The 23051-nt window shown below is 37.0% G+C and overlaps 1 protein-coding gene and 1 non-coding gene across 3 annotated transcripts; one reads left to right on the forward strand and one right to left on the reverse strand.

Annotated features, from left to right (window-relative positions):
- Window positions 1–3238: 3238 nt before the first annotated feature.
- TRNAS-GCU (transfer RNA serine (anticodon GCU)) lies at window positions 3239–3320 on the reverse strand. The gene has a single exon. It is a non-coding gene; the product is annotated as a tRNA-Ser (tRNA).
- Window positions 3321–3435: 115 nt separating this feature from the next.
- Window positions 3436–22249, forward strand: LOC104233331 (E3 ubiquitin-protein ligase RING1-like). Of its 2 annotated transcripts, none has more exons than XM_009786729.2 (2): window positions 3436–4474; window positions 4838–5029. In XM_009786729.2, exon 1 carries the CDS (start codon window positions 3533–3535, stop codon window positions 4439–4441), a length of 909 nt encoding a protein of 302 aa, XP_009785031.1. In that variant the 5' UTR covers window positions 3436–3532; the 3' UTR covers window positions 4442–4474; window positions 4838–5029. The 2 variants fall into 2 exon arrangements, with proteins under 2 accessions (XP_009785031.1, XP_009785025.1); XM_009786723.2 differs by lacking the exon at window positions 4838–5029 and adding an exon at window positions 22022–22249 and having other exon boundaries at window positions 3437–4474.
- Window positions 22250–23051: the final 802 nt, after the last annotated feature.

Below are 23051 nucleotides of genomic sequence, written 5' to 3' on the forward strand. Positions count from 1 at the left end.
TCTCTATACTCTATTGTTCTCTCTCTCTCCCAGAATGTTCTCCTTTTGAACTCAGTGTGTTGTTTTCTTAAATAGGCAATGTGAAATGCCCTTAGGATTCATAGAATGCCCTTTCAACATTTAAAAATTCAATTCCACTCAATTCTTATGGCTTTAAATTATTCAGTAGTGAATTGTTATCCCTACCATTATAGAAGCTTCTCAATGAGGTGACTACCCCTTTTTATTAAACAATTCTCAAGTTATCCTTACAACCCTGAAACTAACCCTGGAATCAAAGCCAAAATGGGTCAAGTTGACCCAATTCAGAACCCATAAATCTGTAATCCCCATTGAGCACCATCCAGAAACCCATTTCAAACAAAACAAGAAACTTTTATAAAGAAACAAGGGCGAAGGAAAAGATGATGACAAACTAAATAATAGAAACTAATGAATTAAACATGCTATTGAATTAATCATGTAATACTGGCGGACTAATAGGTGAGTCTATAATGAAGAGAAGAAATGCGGATACAACAAAGACTAAAATGAAATTAAAAATGACAAACAAAATCATGCAATACCAGTTTAATGAAATAAAATACCTAGCAAAAAATGGCCAGCTTTAAATTTCTTCTTCAAACTCTCGATTTCGACCGAAATAGATCTCAATCACGTATTCTTAGATGAAAATACATGACTGAGGTCCGTTTTGGTCTTAATCATCACCAAATCTACCGATTCTGGAGTTTTGACATTTTTAGGTCTTATCTTCGATCCAAAATTTGACGAGATCGGAGAATATTCGAGGGAAAAGAGTCATGGATTTGGAAAGAGGGGCTCGGGGTGGTTCTATGGTGTAAAGATGAGGGTGATTGGATAGGCTAAGGTTCAGGGGTCCGAACTTCAATCAAATATTCAACAAGTTCTGAGACGATTCTAAAGGGAAACGAGTCATGGATTTGAAAAAAGGGCTCGGGGTGGTTCTAGGGTGTAAATTTGGGAGTGATTGAGCCACCGGAACCGCCGTGAGGCAATTTTCGGTGGGCGGAGGGCGGTGGTGTGAGGCGGTGGAAGACATGCGTGTCTCTAGGGTATGTGAGAAACAATGAGGGGGTAAGGGGTCTGATGGGTTTTGACATATTAAAATATTGATTCAATCAGGGTTGTTGGATGATTGGAATCCAACGGTTCTGATTGAATCAATAATTAAAACGGGGTCGTTTCAGTTTCATAGGGCCAGACCGGTTCAGGGGCGGGTAACGGGCGAAGCTCTGGACCATTTGATCATCAAAGATCAACGACCAGGGTTAGCCGTTACAAAACGACGCCGTTTTGGGTCTAGGCTGAGACGGACCGGTTAGGGGTTTGTATTGGGTTGGGTTAATTGGATTTGGAGTGGGTTTGGACTGATTTTCTTTGGGCTTAGAATGTTTTTGGCCAGATTGGCCCAAACTTGATTTCCCTCCTTTATTTAATTCAATTTCTTTCCTTCCCCTTTTTTTTCTTCAAAAAATTAAAACTAAAACCCTAATTAAATTATAAAAACCCAAATTAGCTTTAAAAATATTAATTAACTCTAAATAATAATTATCATAAATAATTAATACTAAATTAAAAGAAAATCACACAATTTGACTAAAAATAAAAAATATGTTATTTTTTGTGAATTTTCATTTTTGTAAAACACCTAATTATTAATTAATTCCAAAAAATGTAAAATTCAAATCTTAAATGCAAATGCTATATTTTTTGTATTTTTAATGCATTAATAAAATTAAACATGCACACAAACATATGCAAACAATCAGGAAAATCGCACAATAATTCCTAAAAATAATACATAATTAAAGAAAAGACCTAATTTTGGAATTCTTTTGGAGTAATTCGTATGAGGCAAAAATCACGTGCTCACAAAGAAGATGAGCAAATGATCATAATAAAGGAGGCAAGTGATCTAGAAGATCACATGACATAACACTTCATAAAATCTCATGAGAGGTTCAGGTACCTGAATATATGAATGAAGAAATCTCTATGTTATGTCTTTATGAAAAAAAATAATATTACAACCGATATAAAATATTCGTCGACGACATCTATCATAGCGCTAAGTATAGATGATGACCTTAAGCCTGTCGAATACAGACACAAAAAAATTAGCCAAATAGAAGAGACACAATTCAAATAGAATTGGTTTCATATGAAAGACAAGTATTTGGACCTGCAGTTCAAACACTTGAAAGTATAAAGTCAATGATATGTGCAATCAGTTTTCGATATCTTATTTGTCTAGCATGACATGAAAACTTTGATATGCATCTAATTAAAGTCTATTACATGACTTAACTTATATGACAATCCTTGAAGGATCTAAATCGCTTAAAGCATATACAATTCTTGGTCTTGAAGTACCATATCCTAAGTGCTATTTGCGCATATATGTATTTTGCTATAAGTATAAGCATGACAATGTGATAGAGAGGATTTTTAAGGTGCAACATATTCATTGGAGTTAATATGGCTATTTTTATTCATCAAATCTCTGCCGATGTCAATCTTCAAGAAGCTAGCGCACAAGATTGGAATGCGAAGGCTCAAGGATGTGAATTGATACTCTCATCAGGGGGAGTTAATACACGTTGTATTCTTTTTTCCTTGCAAGATTTTGTCCCACTGGGTGTTCATTGCAAGGTTTTTAACGAGGCAACCAAAAAGCGTATTGTTAGATATGTATACTCTTTTTCCTTTACTAGAATTTTTTCCCACCAGGTTTTATTTTAGTTAAGGTTTTAACGAGGCACATTATCTGTTGAATAAACATTCAGACGGAGTGTTATAAATAGAACTTTATTTATGGTGAATGTCTATATTTAGAGAGATTCCATGGTTTATTACTTGGTGGCTAAGTCACATTCTCCCTATAAAAAGAGGGTTCCATTCCATTATAATTCATTCCAAAATTCAATAAGAATACCCTCTCTCTATTTCTCTGCAATATTGTTCTTCTATTTTTATTGTTTCATATAACAAAACTCTTAATATTAGTTCTATCAAAAGTTAAAATATTAACGGATGTGATTACAAGTTTGTCTATAACAAAACTCTTAATATTATTTCTATCAAAAGTTAAAATATTAACGGATGTGATTACAAGTTTGTCTAATTTAAGATGTACTAATGAAAGGTTTGAAATAATGATATACAAAAGTAAAATCTTAACTGATTTATAGTATTGAGTAAATAAAAAAATGACCGTCGCCTGAGAGATTCGAACTCTCGCGGGGAAACCCCATGTACTTAGCAGGCACACGCCTTAACCACTCGGCCAAAGCGACGTCTTACACTTTCGGGTCATTTTGCTTTTATTACATCAATGATCACAATGAAAGGGACCAACCACCACCACCGGGTCCCACTCTCTACTTCTTCCTCCTCCGTTCCCCCACCTTACTTACGAAACAAACAAAAAACACACCACTTTTCTCTTTCCCATTCCCAAAATAGTGTCCACCCCACTAATATTCTTTGTTTTCCCCACTCACACCAAATGTCCACCACTACAACCGCAACTCCACCACATCACCACCATACTTTCTGGTGTCACGAGTGCGACATGAGCGTTTTCCTCCTCCACCTACCCCCTACCGATCCTCCTCGTTGTCCTCACTGCCACTCCGATTTCCTCGAGCAAATGGACTCTTTTACCCCTGCCCTTCTTCCTCAATTCCCAAATCACCCTGATTCTAACCCTAACCTTGAAGAACTCATATCTACGGACCTCAACACCGCAACCACTTTCACTCCCTCCGACGATAACTTCCTACTCGACAGTCCTTATCTCCACCGTCTAATCCACCATCTCACCACCGCTAACGACGCTCCCATTCCCAATCGTCAGCACAGCCCGGCTTCTAAAGCTGCCGTGGAGGCACTTGAGGGAATAAAAGTTAGCTCATTGATGCTTGAGAATGATCCGGTTATTCCTTGTCCTGTCTGCAAGGACAACTTTTTACTGGATGTGGAAGTGAAAATGTTGCCTTGCAAACACATGTATCATTCGGATTGTATTTTGCCGTGGTTAGAAGTGAACAATTCGTGTCCAGTTTGTAGGTTTAAGTTACCCACTGAGGAGGAGGATGATGAGGAATGCATTAGACGACGCGAGAGGTTTCTTGGGGCAATGAGGCTGGGAGAGATATTGGCTGAGGAAGAGGATTTGTTTGGTTTTAGGCGTACCCTTAGGCGTGTTGCCAGGAGGCATCAGCTGGACGGGGGAGAGAGTACGATTGGCCAGGCAGGTCAAGGAGTTGGGGTTGTGGCTAGGGCAAATAGCGTGGAGACTGTGTCGAGTTGGCCGAGTTGGCCAGTGGAAAATGGGAGTGATGGTGATGAAGTAGGTGGGAGCGGTAATAGACTTGGTGGTGGTGAAGGGGATACTACTGTCGTCAGGTCTTGAAACTGGCCTTTTTTTCATTTAAGCAGTGTTCAGGTATGCCTTGATTGTTGTTTTTCTGCAGGCTTATTGCTTTATGTTTTTTGGCTTTACTGTGCAATGTTGACTGTTCCTTCTTCTGATAATAAACTTGATATGTTGATTTCTCTTTGTTGTCTTATTGGTTATGGTTACTATATCTTGCAATCAACCTACTGTAAACTACTTTTAGATAAAGTACTAGCATTTGTTGCTTCTGAATACGAGCATCTTTTGGTCCCATTTGGAAGTGTATATAAATAATTAAGACATGATGTTTCAATTGTGCATCAACTGTGCATCTAGGTTTTATTTTAAATCTTGCATTCAATAACACAACATTTCTATCCATTGATACTGTGGACCTTTAAATAATGGAAGCTGCAAAATATTGGCGTATGGGCGATAGTGAATGATGGGGTGCCTTTGTAGATCGGTAAAAGTTGTCGCCATATGACCGGGACGTCACAAGTTCAAGCCGTAGAAACAGCCTCTTGCAAAAATGCAAGGTAAGGCTGCGTATGTAAGATCCAATGTTGTCCGACCCTTCTCTCTGAACCCGCGCATAGCAGGAGGTTAGTGTACATGGCTGCTTTTCTTATGATGGGCTATAGTGAATCATTTGAAGCTAATCTACCAAAGTAAGCAGCTTAGTATTTATAACCATGAAACAAGAGAAAGTGGTTCAGTACCCCTTTTTTTGTTCTTATAAATATGTTTGTAGTACCCTTTTATCCAATTAGGGGGATAGAAATAGAATATGTTTTGGACTGGGTGGCTTGCATTCAAAATTTTCCTAGATAACATGCTTTCGATAATGTAAATACGCGCGCAATTGGGACTTGGGAGTCAGTGGCGTACGCAGGATTTTTCGAAATTGGTGTCACATTTAAAGAAGCGAATGAATAAACAAATCACTATAACAATGGCATATGTTCTACAAAAGAAAAAAGAACAGTCAACTTTTTGAAGATATGCTCTTATTGCAACATTGTTATTTAATTTATATTTTTCAATTATTAATTTCTTCTCCGGATCAGATTTTAAGAAACTAATCAACTCCTTCACTTACAATGGGAACAACAGCAAGCTCAATCCCCAAAAATAGCAAATCACAGTGGAAGATAATAGTTTCCAGAGTTACTTTGAATTTGCTAACATAACTTCGTTGTAGTGGTTTTTATATATATATATATATAGTAAATAAATTGTTACTCAGCATTCATGGTGTATTGGTTTAATGTTGCCTTTTTTACTCGAGAGGTCCCTTGTACAAGCCCCAGTCACGACATATATTTTATAGCAGTCTCAAAAAACTATTAAACACACAAAATGCTAATAGCGAGGATCGAACACACGCCAACAAGCCGAAGATTGAGGCGCCCAACCACCAAACCAGGAACCACTTCTTTGCAAGCGGTGTCGTATTAATTTTTTTTAGAACTATCATGTTTTCTTGCATTTTATTTGTACATATATTTAGTAAAATTTTCCAACGAACACTGCTTCAACCAAGGTGCGTCTAGCCCTATTGGGAGTTACAATAGCTTATGGGTTGTAGGTTCATAAGCTGTTATTTGGCAAGTTGTGAAAGTATGCAATTCTCGTTCTGCGAAGTATGTAGAGCTCTTACTCGGATAGGAGCTTGTGTTTTGAAATACTAAAACATACTACTCCAAGCTTAAGTACAATAATAAGTGTTGAAAGTCAAGATAACTTATGTTGTTAATGTTAGAATATATCTAGATTAGTGGTATGCTATATTATTAACGGAATAATGGTTGTGTCATAAATAGGATTCTCGGTAATTAGGGAAGTTTCACTAGTCTAAACTGCTTTACTCTTATAGTCTAAATTTTCTGTATTTTTGTACAGTTAAGATCCTATATAAGGAGCCTTCTTATATGTCGTTCTCAATTAATTTCAATAAGAGCTTTCTCTTCTTTTTTGTCAATTTGGTATCTATGTGTATTATATGTGCAAAGACCTAAGTAGCTTCCATGTGCCACTGCTTGCTAAGCCACTCATGTCTCTCTCAGTTGCCCTTTCTGGCAGCAATGTATTTTCCGACAATAATTGGGCTTTTCTTTCAACTCCTTTTCAAGCAATGCATTCTTCAAAACTCTTTGTTGATTTTTCTTTTTCGTGGTATGAGATTTTGGGTACTGACCCCCTACTATTATCATTGATTTTTCAGTATCTGTTCCGGAAATGTCTTATTCTATTGTCTTTCTTTATGGGTATTAGAGCCTTGATATTAAGACTCTCTTACAGACATTGAATTTCCATTCACTGTTTTGACAAAATTTTCAGTTACTCTTCAGCCACCAAGTTACGCTGAGAGTTGTATCATTATACTTCTTTTGATGACTAAGAATAGATTCCTTTCTTTGTGTGCTGCGAGAAGTACTTTCTTTGTTGTGCAATTGCTAATGACATCGTTTTGACGTACTATTCCTATGATTGTTCCCTCACTAGTAACTCTTGCTGCGATACGCACCTTGAATTTCCAGTTCTGCTTTGCAAACTCAAGATGTTTTCATTACCTTGAGTTTGATGAGGCGTAATGAAAGTCAAGAGAATTAATGTTGTTATATGCTACTCCCTCTGTCCCTATTTATGTGAAGGGGATAGGAGTACCAGGGTCAACACGCTTAATTTTCGGTGTGGATTCGAGCTAGTTTCTTCAAGTTTTTTATAGTTAAATTTTCATATTTGAACTGTCACGACCCAAAAATCCCTCCGAAGGAGTCGTGATGGCACCTAGTCTCTAAACTAGGTAAGCCTAACATTAACTGAAATAACATTGATATTTATTAACTTCAAATGAAATTTCTCTAAACAATTTACGATTCCTAAAACCGGTAGTACAAGTCACAAGCCTTTCTAAAAGTAGTTATACAAAATAAATACATCACTGTTCCGAAAGAAAGGGAACAAATGGAAATAAGTACAATTGAAGGTGACTCTGAGGACTGCGAACGCTGCAACAGGTTTACCTTGAGTCTTCACTGCAACGAGTAGCTACTATCGATCAAATACCTAGATTTGTACACAAAAATGTACAGAAGTGTAGTATCAGCACAACCGACCCCATGTGCTGGTAAGTGCCTAGCCTAACCTCGGCGAAGTAGTGACGAGGCTAGGACCAGACTACCAAATAAACATGTGCAATATAGCGTACAAAATAATAGGAAGCAGATAACAATGGTGGCAACAATGATCAACTAGTGATATAAATAGCAGACAACAAGAATACCGTAGATGCTTCTCAACAAATAATAAATATAAGTGCAATCAATTAATCGAGACGTTCAAATATAAATCTTTCGCCTATAAATCCTTCAAGTAATAATCTCTAAGATAATATGCTTTTCAATAAATATATTTCGAATATATTTCCTTCAAATAAGTATCTTCCAAGTAAGCATCTTCCGAATGTAATTCTTTCAAGTAAAGGTCACATTGTGACACCTCATTTCACTTAACATAAAGTAGAGTTTTTTTTAGAAATCATTTGATAAAGAAAATACCCTTTTAAATTAAAGTACAATATCGAATGAATTATTACCTTTAATACGATAAATCAATAAATCAAAACATATAAGAAATTCCTTTTTAAGTAAAGTACAACCTCAAACGGTTTAAGGAAAATTTAGCTGAGAAATCAATTGAGTTAAAAATGTAACAATTGTTGAAATTTGAAGTATTGAATATATATAAACCAAATAGGGCGAGGTATTGTCAACACTATGGATTCCCACACAAAGGATCACAGCCGTAATGGAATCTAAACCACGAGTAAGTAAGGAATGCAATAACCGAAACATAGGCTAAAACAATCACTAGGATAATAACCGGGGATCTCTCAGTATCCTCAATCTGTACCCGGGATCTCTTGGTATCCTCATTACATACTAGGGATCTCTTGGTATCCCGAGGATCTCTTGGTATCCTCATTACATACTAGGGATATCTTGGTATCCCGAGGATCTCTTGGTATCCTCATTACATACTAGGGATCTCTTGGTATCCTCATTACATACTAGGGATATCTTGGTATCCCGAGGATCTCTTGGTATCCTCATTACATACTAGGGATCTCTTGGTATCCCGAGGATCTCTTGGTATCCTCATTACATACTAGGGATCTCTTGGTATCCCGAGGATCTCTTGGTATCCTAAGTCCAAATCAATATATGTGCAGGGGGATCTCCCGGGAATCTAACCCGTAGTCCCAAAGTAAATACACAACGCAGCCAACAAAATCAACAGTTACATCACAATAGAAGGGTCGGATATCACCGCAATACATATAACAACAACAAATGACCATAATACAAGGTAAGACAAGTAAATCAACTCAGGGGCTGTAAATCGCAAGAAAATGGTAGAACCAACTCAAAGGAATAACCACAGAAAAGAATACTGGTATAAAGGAAACAGTTAAATAACGGAAAAACTAACACGTAGCAACGATCTCACAATATACAAGTCAATAATAAGGAAATCAACACGAGTCAAGTAGTTATGAAAATATAACATAACAATAGGAGAGGCAAAACTCTTCAGTTAAGTCAAAGAGGAGTCACATTAATCAAAGTATAAGACTCACAGGCATGCTTGACACCAACGTATAGATACTCGTCACCATGCCTATACGTCGTACTCGACAAATAACACATAACAATTATGACACAACTCCTAATCCCTCAAGCTAAGGTTAGACCAAACACTTACCTCACTTTGCAACCAATTCAAAATTCCAACAAGCCTTTGCCTCGCGAATTTGTGCCCGAAATTCTCAAATCTAGTCATAAACAATTCGATTCAGTCAAGAAAAATTATAGGAATTAATTCCATATGAATTTCTACATTTTTGATAAAAAAAATCCGAAATTGCACTAAAAATTGTCCGCGGGGCCCACATCTCGGAATCCGACAAAACTCAAAAAATTCGACAACCCATTCAACCACGAGTCTAACAATACTAATTTTACCAAAATCCGACATCAACTCGACCCTCAAATCTTCAAATTAAACCAAGAGGGTTTTCAAGATTTTACCAACTTAAATCACCAATTAAATGTTAAAAACTACGATGGATTCGAGTAATCTAACCAAAAGTGAGTTAAGAACACTTACCCTGAATGTTTTCCTTGAAAATCTCTCGAAAAATCGCCTCATCCGAGCTCCCTTGGTCCAAAAATGTTAAAAATGGCCGAAACCACGAAATAAAGCTTCTGCCCAGGTATTTACTCTTTGCGATCGCGGAAATTGCTTTGCGATCGCGGAGAACAACTTTTCTCAGCCCAAAATTTGCCTTCGCGATCGCGGACAATGCTTCACGATCGCGAAGAACAATTCCCAGCTCTTCCGGACAGCCTCCCGTATAATGGTCATAATTTTTTGAACACAACTCCAAATGACAAATGGTTTGATGTTCTGAAAACTAGACACAAAGGGCTATAATTTCATATGTTGCTTATTTCCCGACTCCTTATACATTGCGAGATATAAGCTTCCAAAGTCAGTCCTGTGTATTAGAGACCTTCCCGGACAGCCTATAGTGTAACCATCATAACTTTTTGTACACAACTTGAAATTCCAATTAAATTACATTTCTGAAAAATAGACACAAAAGGCTACAACTTTCATTTTTGGATCATCTCCAAGTTCCTTATAGATTGTGAGATATAAGCTTCCAAAGTGGGATCAACGCAACAGAATATTTGTTCTTCGCGATCGCGAAGCACTGTACGCGATCGCGAAGCACTGCATTTTTTTCGCATTTTGCTCATCGCGATCGCGTCCAATTCCCCGCGATCGCATAGAACACTGCTGTAGCCAAAAACCAGCAGCTAAAAATAGCTTAGAAATGGTCCGGAACCACCCCGAAACTCACCCGAGGCCCCCCGCGACCTCAACCAAACATGCCAACCAATCCTAAAACATCATTCAAACTTGTTCCAATCTTCGGAACGCTCAAAACAACATCAAAACACAAATTTTACATCGGATTCAAGCCTAAGAATTCCAAAAACTCTCAAATTACGTTTTCGATCAAAAAGTCTATCAAACCTTGTCCGAATGACCTGAAATTTTGCACACACGTAACATTCAACACTACGAAGCTACTCCAACTTCCGGAATTCCATTCCGGCCATCGGATCAAAATCTCACTATCGAACCGGAAACTTCTAAAATTCAACTTTCGGCATTTCAAGCCTAAATTAGCTACGAACCTCCAAAATACAATCTGAACACGCTCCTAAACCCGAAATCACCCAACGAAGCTAACGGAACCATCAGAATTCCGTTCCGAGGCCGTCTTCACACTGTTCCGACTACGGCCAAATTTTCAGAACTTAAGCTCTCATTTAGGGACCAAGTGTCCTAAAACTCTCCGAAACTCCAAAGTATTCCTCCCGGCAACTCACAATTGTAGAAACAAACACGAAGAATGCAGTTAATAGGGGATCGAGGCATAATTTCTTAAAATGACAGGTCGGGTCATTACATTCTCCACCTCTTAAACAAACGTTCGTCCTCGAACGTACTAAGAATTATTCTGAGGTTGCCAAATTGATGATTTTACTTTTACACCTATACTCTCGGTTGATCTCACGTTACTACATTCGGCATACACCCGATAACACCATCTCAGTCGAGATTATTTCATTTATCCATATTTGTAAACTTTCAGACCAAATTTCTTACTCCAAACATTTTCAAATTGGTCCAAATTTTTCACATCAACACACAGTATTGTTCTCATGTCAACACACATCAACTTTTAATAGTGCATACATTCTCCCCCACTTAGGGTTATTCGTCCTCAAGTACACAACGCAACTTATCTCTTTCTTCGCATATCTCAGTGTCTCAAATTTTTCTAACTCCCAAAGTTTTCAAAAATTTCGGCAGAGTTTCCCCTGTAATTGGGACTATCCACCTGTCAGAGTAACACCAAAATAACTCCTAACAACACATCCACAGCTCAACAAAACACCACAATGTATATATCGAAAACACTAATCTCCGCATTACAAGCATTGCTTTATCATACTGACATCAGTACCTGAAACAGATCATATATATGCACATAACCAAGTCTCTGGTCTTAATCGTGGTTCATCATCGATTACAAAATCGCTAATTAACTTCACGTTAACAAATTCTTGTTTCAAACTTTCATTTTACTAACAACCTAGCATGAAGACCTCATAATTACTTACCCAAATTAACGATTCAGAATTAACGCCACCTGGGCACTCCCCTTGTAGGCTAAACTCAATAGTTAAAAATACAAATTTGGCAAATTATGCCCATAGCTATTCATATGAGAATTTTCAAATAAATCTCATAGGCATGACTCCCTATAAGTACTATAGTACAGATTTTTAATTTCATAAGGGAGAATTTTAAACACATAAATTCTTTTCACCAAAAGGACCTCGTCCTAAATATAATATCCACTGCAGCTTGTTGCTGGTTTAAATATCTCACATCATATAAAAATACGAGGATTTCGTCCTCAACTCCGTACCACAAGTAATATGCACATTGTGCCAACTGAAATTTTCCATTTCCTTTCCTTTTCTTCTAAATAAATTCAGTCAAACAAAATCACAACATATAATGAACCCTCACACCGATAGGGAATAAAATTCGCAATTTAAATCAATTTTTCCTGAAATCACATCACAACTATTTTTAGTGACTAACACATAATGATAAACATAGCTATCTCTATATAATCTCCCAACAGGAGTATTCACATAAGTTAATTTAAGATTACGAAGCTCACTCATGATTGGAGCATATTAAGACGACTTGCCTCGATACTCAGAACCGAATCAAGTTACGGAAATTATTACTTTATAATAACTCGAGATCGTACTTGTAACGACACCATCTGGTGTAGCGACCTCATCTATACCATAGCGAATATATCAATGGGTTGGGCCTCCACCTCTTAGGCGCCATCTACCCGCCTTTCCTCCACCCCTAGTTGGTAGTGTAAGTAGAGTAGTAACTGTAATGGAGTACATGGCACGTGTGCTCTGATGGAACAGATTTCCCCCAAGTCTATGACAATTTCTCAGGATGTTCCTAGTATCACCGTTTTCATAACAACCCATCCGCAGTTCGACTGCTCATACTGAGTCTGTACCGGATAACCTAAATAACCATTGCAGAAAATTCCATGTCACTGGTACATTAAAAGATGACTGCCCCACGCGAGTGTTGTGATTAACTTAAGCACTACGAGTATACTGAATATATTTCCATGACCCCGCTGATACTGAAATGTAGAATTATTAAGGACGTGGGAATATCTCAAGTCTCATCATCCCGTTCAAATCTCAGCTCTTGATCATATACAAGTTTTGGAAAACCTTTCAATACCACATAAATACATCTCAGGCCAAAATTGGTATTATACATGACCCCGCAATCTGATCGTTGATAGTGGACTTCCCTCACTTGGTGCGAAATCATAAGACACATTCCCGACGATCCACAATACTAACCTTCACCGCTCGTACGATACCAGTCATAAGACACCTCAAGCCATTTACTTGGCACTTGTCATCCTCATGATAGTTAAACTCACTTCCTCCAGTGTCTCGACTTGCTAGTAAATACTATTCGCCAAATAGAAATCTCATACGAAACACATAGTCTCTAATACGACCAACTATTTTTAGATCTACATCCACCTGTGATGATTAGGCAACCAATTAATTCTTCTTAAGATTTTACTTATTAACCAGATGTTAAAATCTGATGCACCCCCATGCGCACAACTGAAAGATCTCTCTGCACTTCCATAACTTCAATTCTGAACGACACGTGGTAACAATGGTTGAGCAACCCTGACTCTCTTATAACCCTTTTACGGTATCACAAACCATTGGCGTAGTGCGCAATTCCATACATGAGTGGATGCAAAAGAACATAAGATATATGCTTCAAGCTGAATAAATGCTGCACGATAAGGAATGATTGAAGTGGAAATTGTTCCTACTAGTTCTGTAGCCTCTCGAAGATAAGTACAGACGTCTCCGTACCGATCCGCAAGATTCTACTAAACTTGCTTATGACTTGTAGAACCTATGAACCTATAACTCTGATACCAACTTGTCACGACCCAAAAATCCCTCCGAAGGAGTTGTGATGACACCTAGTCTCTAAACTAGGTAAGCCTAACATTAACTGAAATAACATTGATATTTATTAACTTAAAATGAAATTTCTCTAAACAATTTACGATTTCCAAAACCGGTAGTACAAATCACAAGCCTTTCTAAGAGTAGTTATACAAAATAAATACATCACTGTTCCGAAAGAAAGGGAACAAATGGAAATAAGTACAATTGAAGGTGACTCTGAGGACTGCGAACGCTGCAACAGGTTTACCTTGAGTCTTCACTGCAACGAGTAGCTACTATCGATCAAATACCTAGATTTGTACACAAAAATGTACAGAAGTGTAGTATCAGCACAACCGACCCCATGTGCTGGTAAGTGCCTAGCCTAACCTCGGCGAAGTAGTGACGAGGCTAAGACCAGACTACCAAATAAACCTGTGCAATATAGCGTACAAAATAATAGGAAGCAGATAACAATGATGGCAACAATGATCAACTAGTGATATAAATAGCAGGCAACAAGAATACCATAGATGCTTCTCAACAAATAATAAATACAAGTGCAATCAATTAATCGAGACGTTCAAATATAAATCTTTCGCCTATAAATCCTTCAAGTAATAATCTCTAAGATAATATGCTTTTCAATAAATATATTTCGAATATATTTCCTTCAAATAAGTATCTTCCAAGTAAGCATCTTCCGAATATAATTCTTTCAAGTAAATGTCACATTGTGACGCCTCATTTCACTTAACATAAAGTAGAGTTTTTTTTTAGAAATCATTTGATAAAGAAAATACCCTTTTAAATTAAAGTACAATATCGAATGAATTATTACCTTTAATACGATAAATCAATAAATCAAAACATATAAGAAATTCCTTTTTAAGTAAAGTACAACCTCAAACGGTTTAAGGAAAATTTAGCTGAGAAATCAATTGAGTTAAAAATGTAACAATTGTTGAAATTTGAAGTATTGAATATATATAAACCAAATAGGGCGAGGTATTGTCAACACTATGGATTCCCACACAAAGGATCACAGCCGTAATGGAATCTAAACCACGAGTAAGTAAGGAATGCAATAACCGAAACATAGGCTAAAACAATCACTAGGATAATAACCGGGGATCTCTCAGTATCCTCAATCTGTACCCGGGATCTCTTGGTATCCTCATTACATACTAGGGATCTCTTGGTATCCCGAGGATCTCTTGGTATCCTCATTACATACTAGGGATATCTTGGTATCCCGAGGATCTCTTGGTATCCTCATTACATACTAGGGATCTCTTGGTATCCCGAGGATCTCTTGGTATCCTCATTACATACTAGGGATCTCTTGGTATCCCGAGGATCTCTTGGTATCCTAAGTCCAAATCAATATATGTGCAGGGGGATCTCCCGGGAATCTAACCCGTAGTCCCAAAGTAAATACACAACGCAGCCAACAGAATCAACAGTTACATCACAATAGAAGGGTCGGATATCACCGCAATACATATAACAACAACAAATGACCATTATACAAGGTAAGACAAGTAAATCAACTCAGGGGCTGTAAATCACAAGAAAATGGTAGAACCAGCTCAAAGGAATAACCACAGAAAAGAATACTGGCATAAAGGAAACAGTTAAATAACGGGAAAACTAACACGTAGCAACGATCCCACAATATACAAGTCAATAATAAGGAAATCAACACGAGTCAAGTAGTTATGAAAATATAACATAACAATAGGAGAGGCAAAACTCTTCAGTTAAGTCAAATAGGAGTCACATTAATCAAAGTATAAGACTCACATGCATGCTTGACACCAACGTATAGATACTCTTCACCATGCCTATACGTCGTACTCGACAAATAACACATAACAATTATGACACAACTCCTAATCCCTCAAGCTAAGGTTAGACCAAACACTTACCTCGCTTTGCAACCAATTCAAAATTCCAACAAGCCTTTGCCTCGCGAATTTGTGCCCGAAATTCTCAAATCTAGTCATAAACAATTCGATTTAGTCAAGAAAAATTATAGGAATTAATTCCATATGAATTTCTACATTTTTCATAAAAAAATCCGAAATTGCACTAAAAATAGTCCGCGTGGCCCACATCTCGGAATCCGACAAAACTCACAAAATCCGACAACCCATTCAACCACGAGTCTAACCATACTAATTTTACCAAAATCCGACATCAAATCGACCCTCAAATCTTCAAATTAAACCAAGAGGGTTTTCAAGATTTTACCAACTTAAATCACCAATTAAATGTTAAAAACTACGATGGATTCGAGTAATCTAACCAAAAGTGAGTTAAGAACACTTACCCTGATGTTTTCCTTGAAAATCTCTCGAAAAATCGCCTCACCTGAGCTCCCTTGGTCCAAAAATGTTAAAAATGGCCGAAAAATAAAGCTTCTGCCCAGGTATTTACTCTTCGCGATCGTGGAAATTGCTTTGCGATCGCGAAGAACAACTTTTCTCAGCCCAAAATTTGCCCTTCGCGATCGCGGACAATGCTTCGCGACCGCTAAGAACAATTCCCAACACTTCCGGACAGCCTCCAGTATAATGGTCATAACTTTTTGAACACAACTCCAAATGACAAATGGTTTGATGTTCTGAAAACTAGACACAAAGGGCTATAATTTCATATGTTGCTCATTTCCTGACTCCTTTTACATTGCGAGATATAAGCTTCCAAAGTCAGCCCTGTGTATTAGAGACCTTCCCGGACAGCCTATAGTGTAACCATCATAACTTTTTGTACACAACTTGAAATTCCAATTAATTTACATTTCTGAAAAATAGATACAAAGGGCTACAACTTTCATTTTTGGATCATCTCCAAATTCCTTATAGATTGTGAGATATAAGCTTCCAAAGTGGGACCAACGCAACATAATATTTGTTCTTCGCGATCGCGAACCACTGTACGCAATCGCGAAGCACTGGCATTTTTTTCGCATTTTACTCATCGCGATCACGTCCAATTCCCCGCGATCGCATAGAACACTGCTGTAGTGAAAAACCAGCAGCTAAAAATAGCTTAGAAATGGTCCGGAACCACCCCGAAAGTCACCCGAGGCCCCCGGGACCTCAACCAAACATGTCAACCAATCCTAAAACATCATTCAAACTTGTTCCAATCTTCGGAACGCTCAAAACAACATCAAAACACAAATTTTACATCGGATTCAAGCCTAAGAATTCCAAAAACTCTCAAATTACGTTTTCGATCAAAAAGTCTATCAAACCTCGTCCGAATGACCTGAAATTTTGCACACACGTAACATTCAACACTACGAAGCTACTCCAACTTTCGGAATTCCATTCCGGCTATCGAATCAAAATCTCACTATCGAACCAGAAACTTCTAAAATTCAACTTTCGGCATTTCAAGCCTAAATTAGCTACGAACCTCCAAAATATAATCTGAACACGCTCCTAAACCCGAAATCACCCAACGAAGCTAACAGAACCATCGGAATTCCGTTCCGAGGCCGTCTTCACACTGTTCCGACTACGGCCAAATTTTCAGAACTTAAGCTCTCATTTAGGGACCAAGTGTCCCAAAACTCTCCGAAACTCCAAAGAATTCCTCCCGGCAACTCACAATTGCAGAAACAAACACGGAGAATGCAGTTAATAGGGGATCGAGGCATAATTTCTTAAAATGACATGTCGGGTCATTACTTGAACATTGCATAAAAAGTACTATAAGTTAACACAATTAATGATTCAAAATATCTAATAAGTGTTTGAGAAAGTCCTAGTAAAAGAAAGCTGTTTGACTCCCACTGTCACATAAAATAGATCAGAGATTGTAAAATATACTTAGGCTAGTAGTCTGGTGCTTTCTTACTGATTGTCTTAATTAGGCAATTCGGAAAAAAAGGAAAGCTTCCATAGCTTAAATTTTTGTTATTTCATATACTCTATATTTTTCCTTATCTCCTGTAATCTAACTTGCTATATAAGAATCTCTCTCATTTGTACGATAAGAGTTTTCTTTCTTCTCTTTCTCAACATGTATCACAAAGTAGAGAAATGTTTCAATCTGATGCCTAAAGGGGGGAATTTGGTTATTGGCCACTGTTCAGATGCCTCTAAAGCTGATAATATTGCACTTCTGGATTTTTTTTCTTTTCCTTTTTCTTTTTGAAACAAAGGTAAGGAATAATGCACTTCTGGAGTTATTAAACTAATGCTTCACTCGATCGGGTTTCGCATTAGTTTTAACTAGGGATAGTAGCTGGGGGAGTACCCTAGGGTCTATAATGCACCAACGAACCTTAGCAGGTGGAATATTTTTGCAGCCTATCCCTGGTCCAATCCAAAATCGTGTTTTTGCTCCTTTACGAGAAAAAGAGTTTAACTTAGGGGTGAAAAGGTGCACTTTTCATAATGGGTAACATTTTCTTCACGAGTATAAATGCATTAATGAAGTTTTACATTTTCTTAAACAAAATTGTTTTCAAGTCCACAAAATCCAAAGAGCTTTCTTATCCATCTACATTGGTCTGTACAGTGTCTGTTATTAAAAGTCATAGCTTCGTCGCTTAAAGCGATGAACAGAAAGCGAGGGTTATCGTTTAATAGGTAAGGCTATGCGCTTCAGCGAGGTGTGTGCTTCAAACAATGACTTACAAAGTGATCCAAACGCTTCTCAACATTGAGGGGTTAGATTAAAATCTGGATATAAAAAGGAGTTAGATTAATATCGGTATTGTGGTATATTGGATGCTGAAATTAGTTATTTTGATTGCAATTTGTTATGATAGTCTTACATTCCTATATGCTTTATATTTTTAATTCTTTTGTAATTGTTTGCTTTACTTCAAAGAAGCGTGCACTTCACTTCTTGCTTTCCGCTTCAAGCCCTATGGGGACCTTATTGCTTCTTTGCGCTTTTCCCTTTTAATAACACTGGGTCTATTTCCAAAAAAAGAAAAAAGAAAAAGGGATATGCCAATATGGCTCTTGAAAAACTATGTTTTAATAGGTGGAACAAATATCATGAACTGGTGACCAAGAACTTCTGGGAACCAATTTTATATGAGGACTACATTTAAATTAGAATTATGCATTTATTTATTTTTAAAAAGAAGAAGATGACATTCTAGACACATCATTAATGCTAAAGATTGTGCTTTGCTTGAGCCGGTAGTCTATCGGAAACAACCTCTCTACCTTCACAAGGTAGGGGTAAGACTGCGTACACACTAGCCTCCCCAGACCCCACTTATGAGATTACACTAGGCCGTTTTTGTTGTTGTTGTTATCATTAATGCTATAGACCGATTAGATTTATAGAAAGTGTCGTGATAATACTTTGAATTCCGTACTAGGTATTTATCCTAGGAAAGCTTAAATAGCTGCGACAATGTCAAATACTCTAGAGTAGTCATTAAAATACCGCAATCAATCAACTATGTTTTAATTTGAAATTAATGGTCGACTAGATGAATCCTCTATATTATTTATTCTGTATTTAGAGGATTCATCGTACTTAAGACTATCTTATTCTGTATTTAGAGGATTCATCGTACTTAAGACTATCTTTACACTGACCATCAACATGCCAGAACCCTCCCCTTTGATCCACTTGTGATTGGCTTATATTTCACAAAGCTCACAATTAGGAGGTAATGCCAATCTCTGATGTTAGAAGGTGAAATCTAAAACTTGAAAAGAGTTTAGTTTCAGTCTTCAGCATTGCATCCCTTGAAATCTCTTTTTCTGGATTTTTCATACAAAAACCATTATCATCCTTTCCTTGGAGAATACTTAGACTCAGATGTCTGATGTGTCAAAGGATGCTAATTAAAAGATCTAGGTAGGCGTCTTGGTTTCATACCAAAAACTTGCAATTGGAGGAAGCTTCTTCCCTCTGTTTGACACACTTATAAGAAGCTTTTCCTTGTCAGTGTGCTTCATTACATTGTCATTCCTATTGTTGATACCTTAATTTTATTAATAATTCTGTGTTTGAGAACTTTTGATTTTGTGGATCCTAAGTTATAAGCAATTCAGTTTCACTATTATGATCTTTTATTTTTCCCTTGTGTCAGAAAGCTATCACTCAACTTTGAGCCCTTTTGTTTAATCAATAAATCTTCTTTTCGTCTAACATTGCCCGAAAATCTTGCCAAGTAGACACAGTCAAAGAGATACCTACTCTAAGGTCTGGCAGTTGAATTTTCTGAAATCTGTTGTTCTTTCTGTTGTGTCAAACTATCAGATCTCCCTCCACAAAGGCTTGTCAAAATGGTATTGATGCTGGGCAAAGTTTTTGTGTTATTTCAAGTATTTCTCCATCCCCAACTAGTTTGGGATTGACGAGTAGTAGTTTTTATTGGATATAAGTATTTCTCCATGTTGCATAGTTTGACTAAAATAATCTGTGGAGGCTACACCAGCTTTAGGATTATTGCAACTATCTTTTAGGACATAATTGCCCATTACTAGAATTGCTTAGTTGCATATGAGTTCTTAGCAGGAATGTCAGCTGTAATGCCAAAACCAATTGATCGGTCTAAAGTGTCCCATATTTATTTAGGGGAAAAAGAGGAATACACTAGCCAAGTTATACAAGTCAACAAACTTCTACAAGATTTTTCTTTCGAAGGTAGTTTGCGATGGTTATGGCATGAGATTTCTGTTCCAGAAAAGGACATTTGATTAGGAAAAAGAAAGAGGAATACACTAGCGAAGTTATACAAGTCAACAAACTTCTACAAGATTTTCCTTTCGAGGGTAGTTTGGATGGTTATGACATGAGATTTTTATTCCAAAAAAAGGACATTTAATTTCTCTCCACACAGCCTAAACTTATGCTTCTAAAAGTTTGCTGAACCAGATCCCTGGGCCTGCGAGCTTCCCAGATTAACCAAGTTAATCTGTTGCATAACAAGGAATGTGAATAAAGTTCTTTTCTCTGAGGAGCTATATGATTTGGGAGTTTGTGCATTTAACTTTGTAGTCTGAAAGGGTGAATAAGATGAGTTCAATTGAGGTTTGCTTCTTGGCAGTGGCTTCTCATAGGTGAGAAAAGTTCATTATCCTTGTTAATGTCGTCTTTGTCGTTCTCCTTCATCCCTCAGAAAAAAACAGCATTGTCCCTTGACTTAATTCCACCTAGTCATGAACAACTTTTCTGATTTATTGGCTAAATGAGGTCATTAACATTGGATCTGAAGATCGAATTGTCCGTGACTGAATTGCTGACACTTCTGCCTTCTACTCCTGAAGAGTCTAGGAAGGATCATTCTGCCTTTGTTGGGGACTGGTTTGGAGAGTGGTGCGGTGGTTGTCAGTCCTGTCACATCCTTTCAAATTTTGGATTATTCCACACTACAATAGTTTGCTTGAGTTGGTTTCTGATGCACTTGTAATGTCTTCTTTACTCTTCTCAATCTCTTTCTTTAGCGTCTTTATTGCATGGATCATTTAGGCCAAAGTTAAAAAATTGCTAATGAGTAATGACACATGAATCGAGCATACCGGGAGACATTGTTTAGCTCCTGCTGCCCAAACAGAAGTGACACTCCGGGGATGTTTTAATTGTTTTTTCAGTTTCTCTTGTCAAAATTATATTACAATTTACAACCAAGTTTAGGTCTTGGCTGAGATGATGAGTCGCCCTTCACCGCTTCTAGGCCTGTATTACGTTTGAGACATATAGCTTTCTGTATGGCTGCATACTGCAGCAGCTGTAAGAGTGTGGTCTTCTTATAAGGACTCTGACAAGTAATGCTGGAAACGTATTCTTTTTTTTTTTTTCAAATTATGATGATGACATTAGTTGAACTTAAATGGAGAAACATGGTTAGTGAGGATTCATAGCCTACCCCGACTTGTTTGGGACTGAGACATAGTTGTTTTTGTTGTTTTGTCCTCCATTTGGCCCTTCTGCTAATTATGTAGATAGGTTGCACACTTCCGACGTGCCATACTGTTGTTACATATCCAAGCCTTTTAAGATTGGTGGGTTAAAGCAAAGAATAGAATATTACTGCTTTTTACTGCCTAAAGATATAAAGGAAAGACAAAACGAAAATCATAGAAAATATTGTTTGTTAGTAGTATTATGCATTGTTTATAGCATATGTGATCATTTGAAGGGTTTTGAACCTTTAATGCTTTTGCCTAAGTTACCATCTAATGACATCATGTTTTAGGAAGAGATTTTATGGTTCTAGTTGGGACTCTGAAAAATCAAATATGGAATACTTTGTTGGGTTCTGTTTACTTGTATTTGTTTTGATCTTTTTAAGTGATTTTATTTTGGAGCTGAAATGCATGCCCGAGATATCTAAAACAGTGATGCACTATATTTTTTTTATTATATGATTTCTGTTGACTAAATTATTAGACCTTTATATTTCATTTTGCAGGTACTGTATAGTTGTTACTAATTAGGAACATCCGAGAGAATAATTTCGACATATATCGTGTGGAGAATTGTAAATCTGTGATGGATAACCATGCTTGAGCTCAATAATCAAAATAGATAGTGTCAAAACCCTCATTTTGTTATAGCAATATTATGTGTTGCTTGTCAAATTTGTACTTTGTTGTGATACTTCTACAAGCATTAATAACATTCACAAATTTTGGTTGAACTGTGATTTGCTTTACTATTTCTAGATAAGTTGGTGTGCTATTTAACTATAGTGGTGATTACTTAGCTTGGCGTCGTCGTTGGGTTGAAAGTGAGGGTTCTCTCATTTTAAAACTCTTGAATGGCCATTTTGTCATAATTTTGTCAAAATAGTACGTGGCCTTCTGACCACAACCCTACAACTTTAGCTTTCTAGTTTCTATTATGATACAGTGGCCTTTTCTGGTAAGGGTTTGAGGATTCGAATTACGTGCTGGGTTTTGTATGTGTTTATTTGTAGGTACAAGAGAACTTCATTACGAAGTTTGGTTTCTCTAAGATATTCCATGGGATGGTGTGAAATTCGTGAGAAGTTTTGTTTCAGAGGGAAAAAAACATAACTTGGTATTTTCCCATCTATAATGGGGAACGGAGTTATCTGATGCTTATGTCGGGGGTGGGGGAGGGATAACATGTGCATATGAGTTGATTCAGATATTATCAACAAAAAAAAAAAATATCTTTGGCCCTTCTATTTCATAAGAAAAGAGAATCTTTTCCCACTTAGAAAACTGCCTTTTGACATGGAATAATCAAGGGAAATTAACAGCTATGTTCATTTATAAGTAGCTCGTTTCAAAAATTGGCCAATTGATAAAATATTACTAATATTAGCCAATTAGCTATTTGTAGCAAAAAAAAAAAATCAAATTTTTGCTTTGTTTTGAGTGGGTGTTATTAGAATAGATTGAGCACAACTTAAGGAGCTTGAATCTCAGTTTTTGGATGATTTGGTGAAGTTTTGAGGTGGTTTGAATTGAAAA

Source organism: Nicotiana sylvestris, chromosome 4, assembly GCF_000393655.2.
Source record: "Nicotiana sylvestris chromosome 4, ASM39365v2, whole genome shotgun sequence".
NCBI classification, from domain to species: Eukaryota; Viridiplantae; Streptophyta; class Magnoliopsida; order Solanales; family Solanaceae; genus Nicotiana; species Nicotiana sylvestris.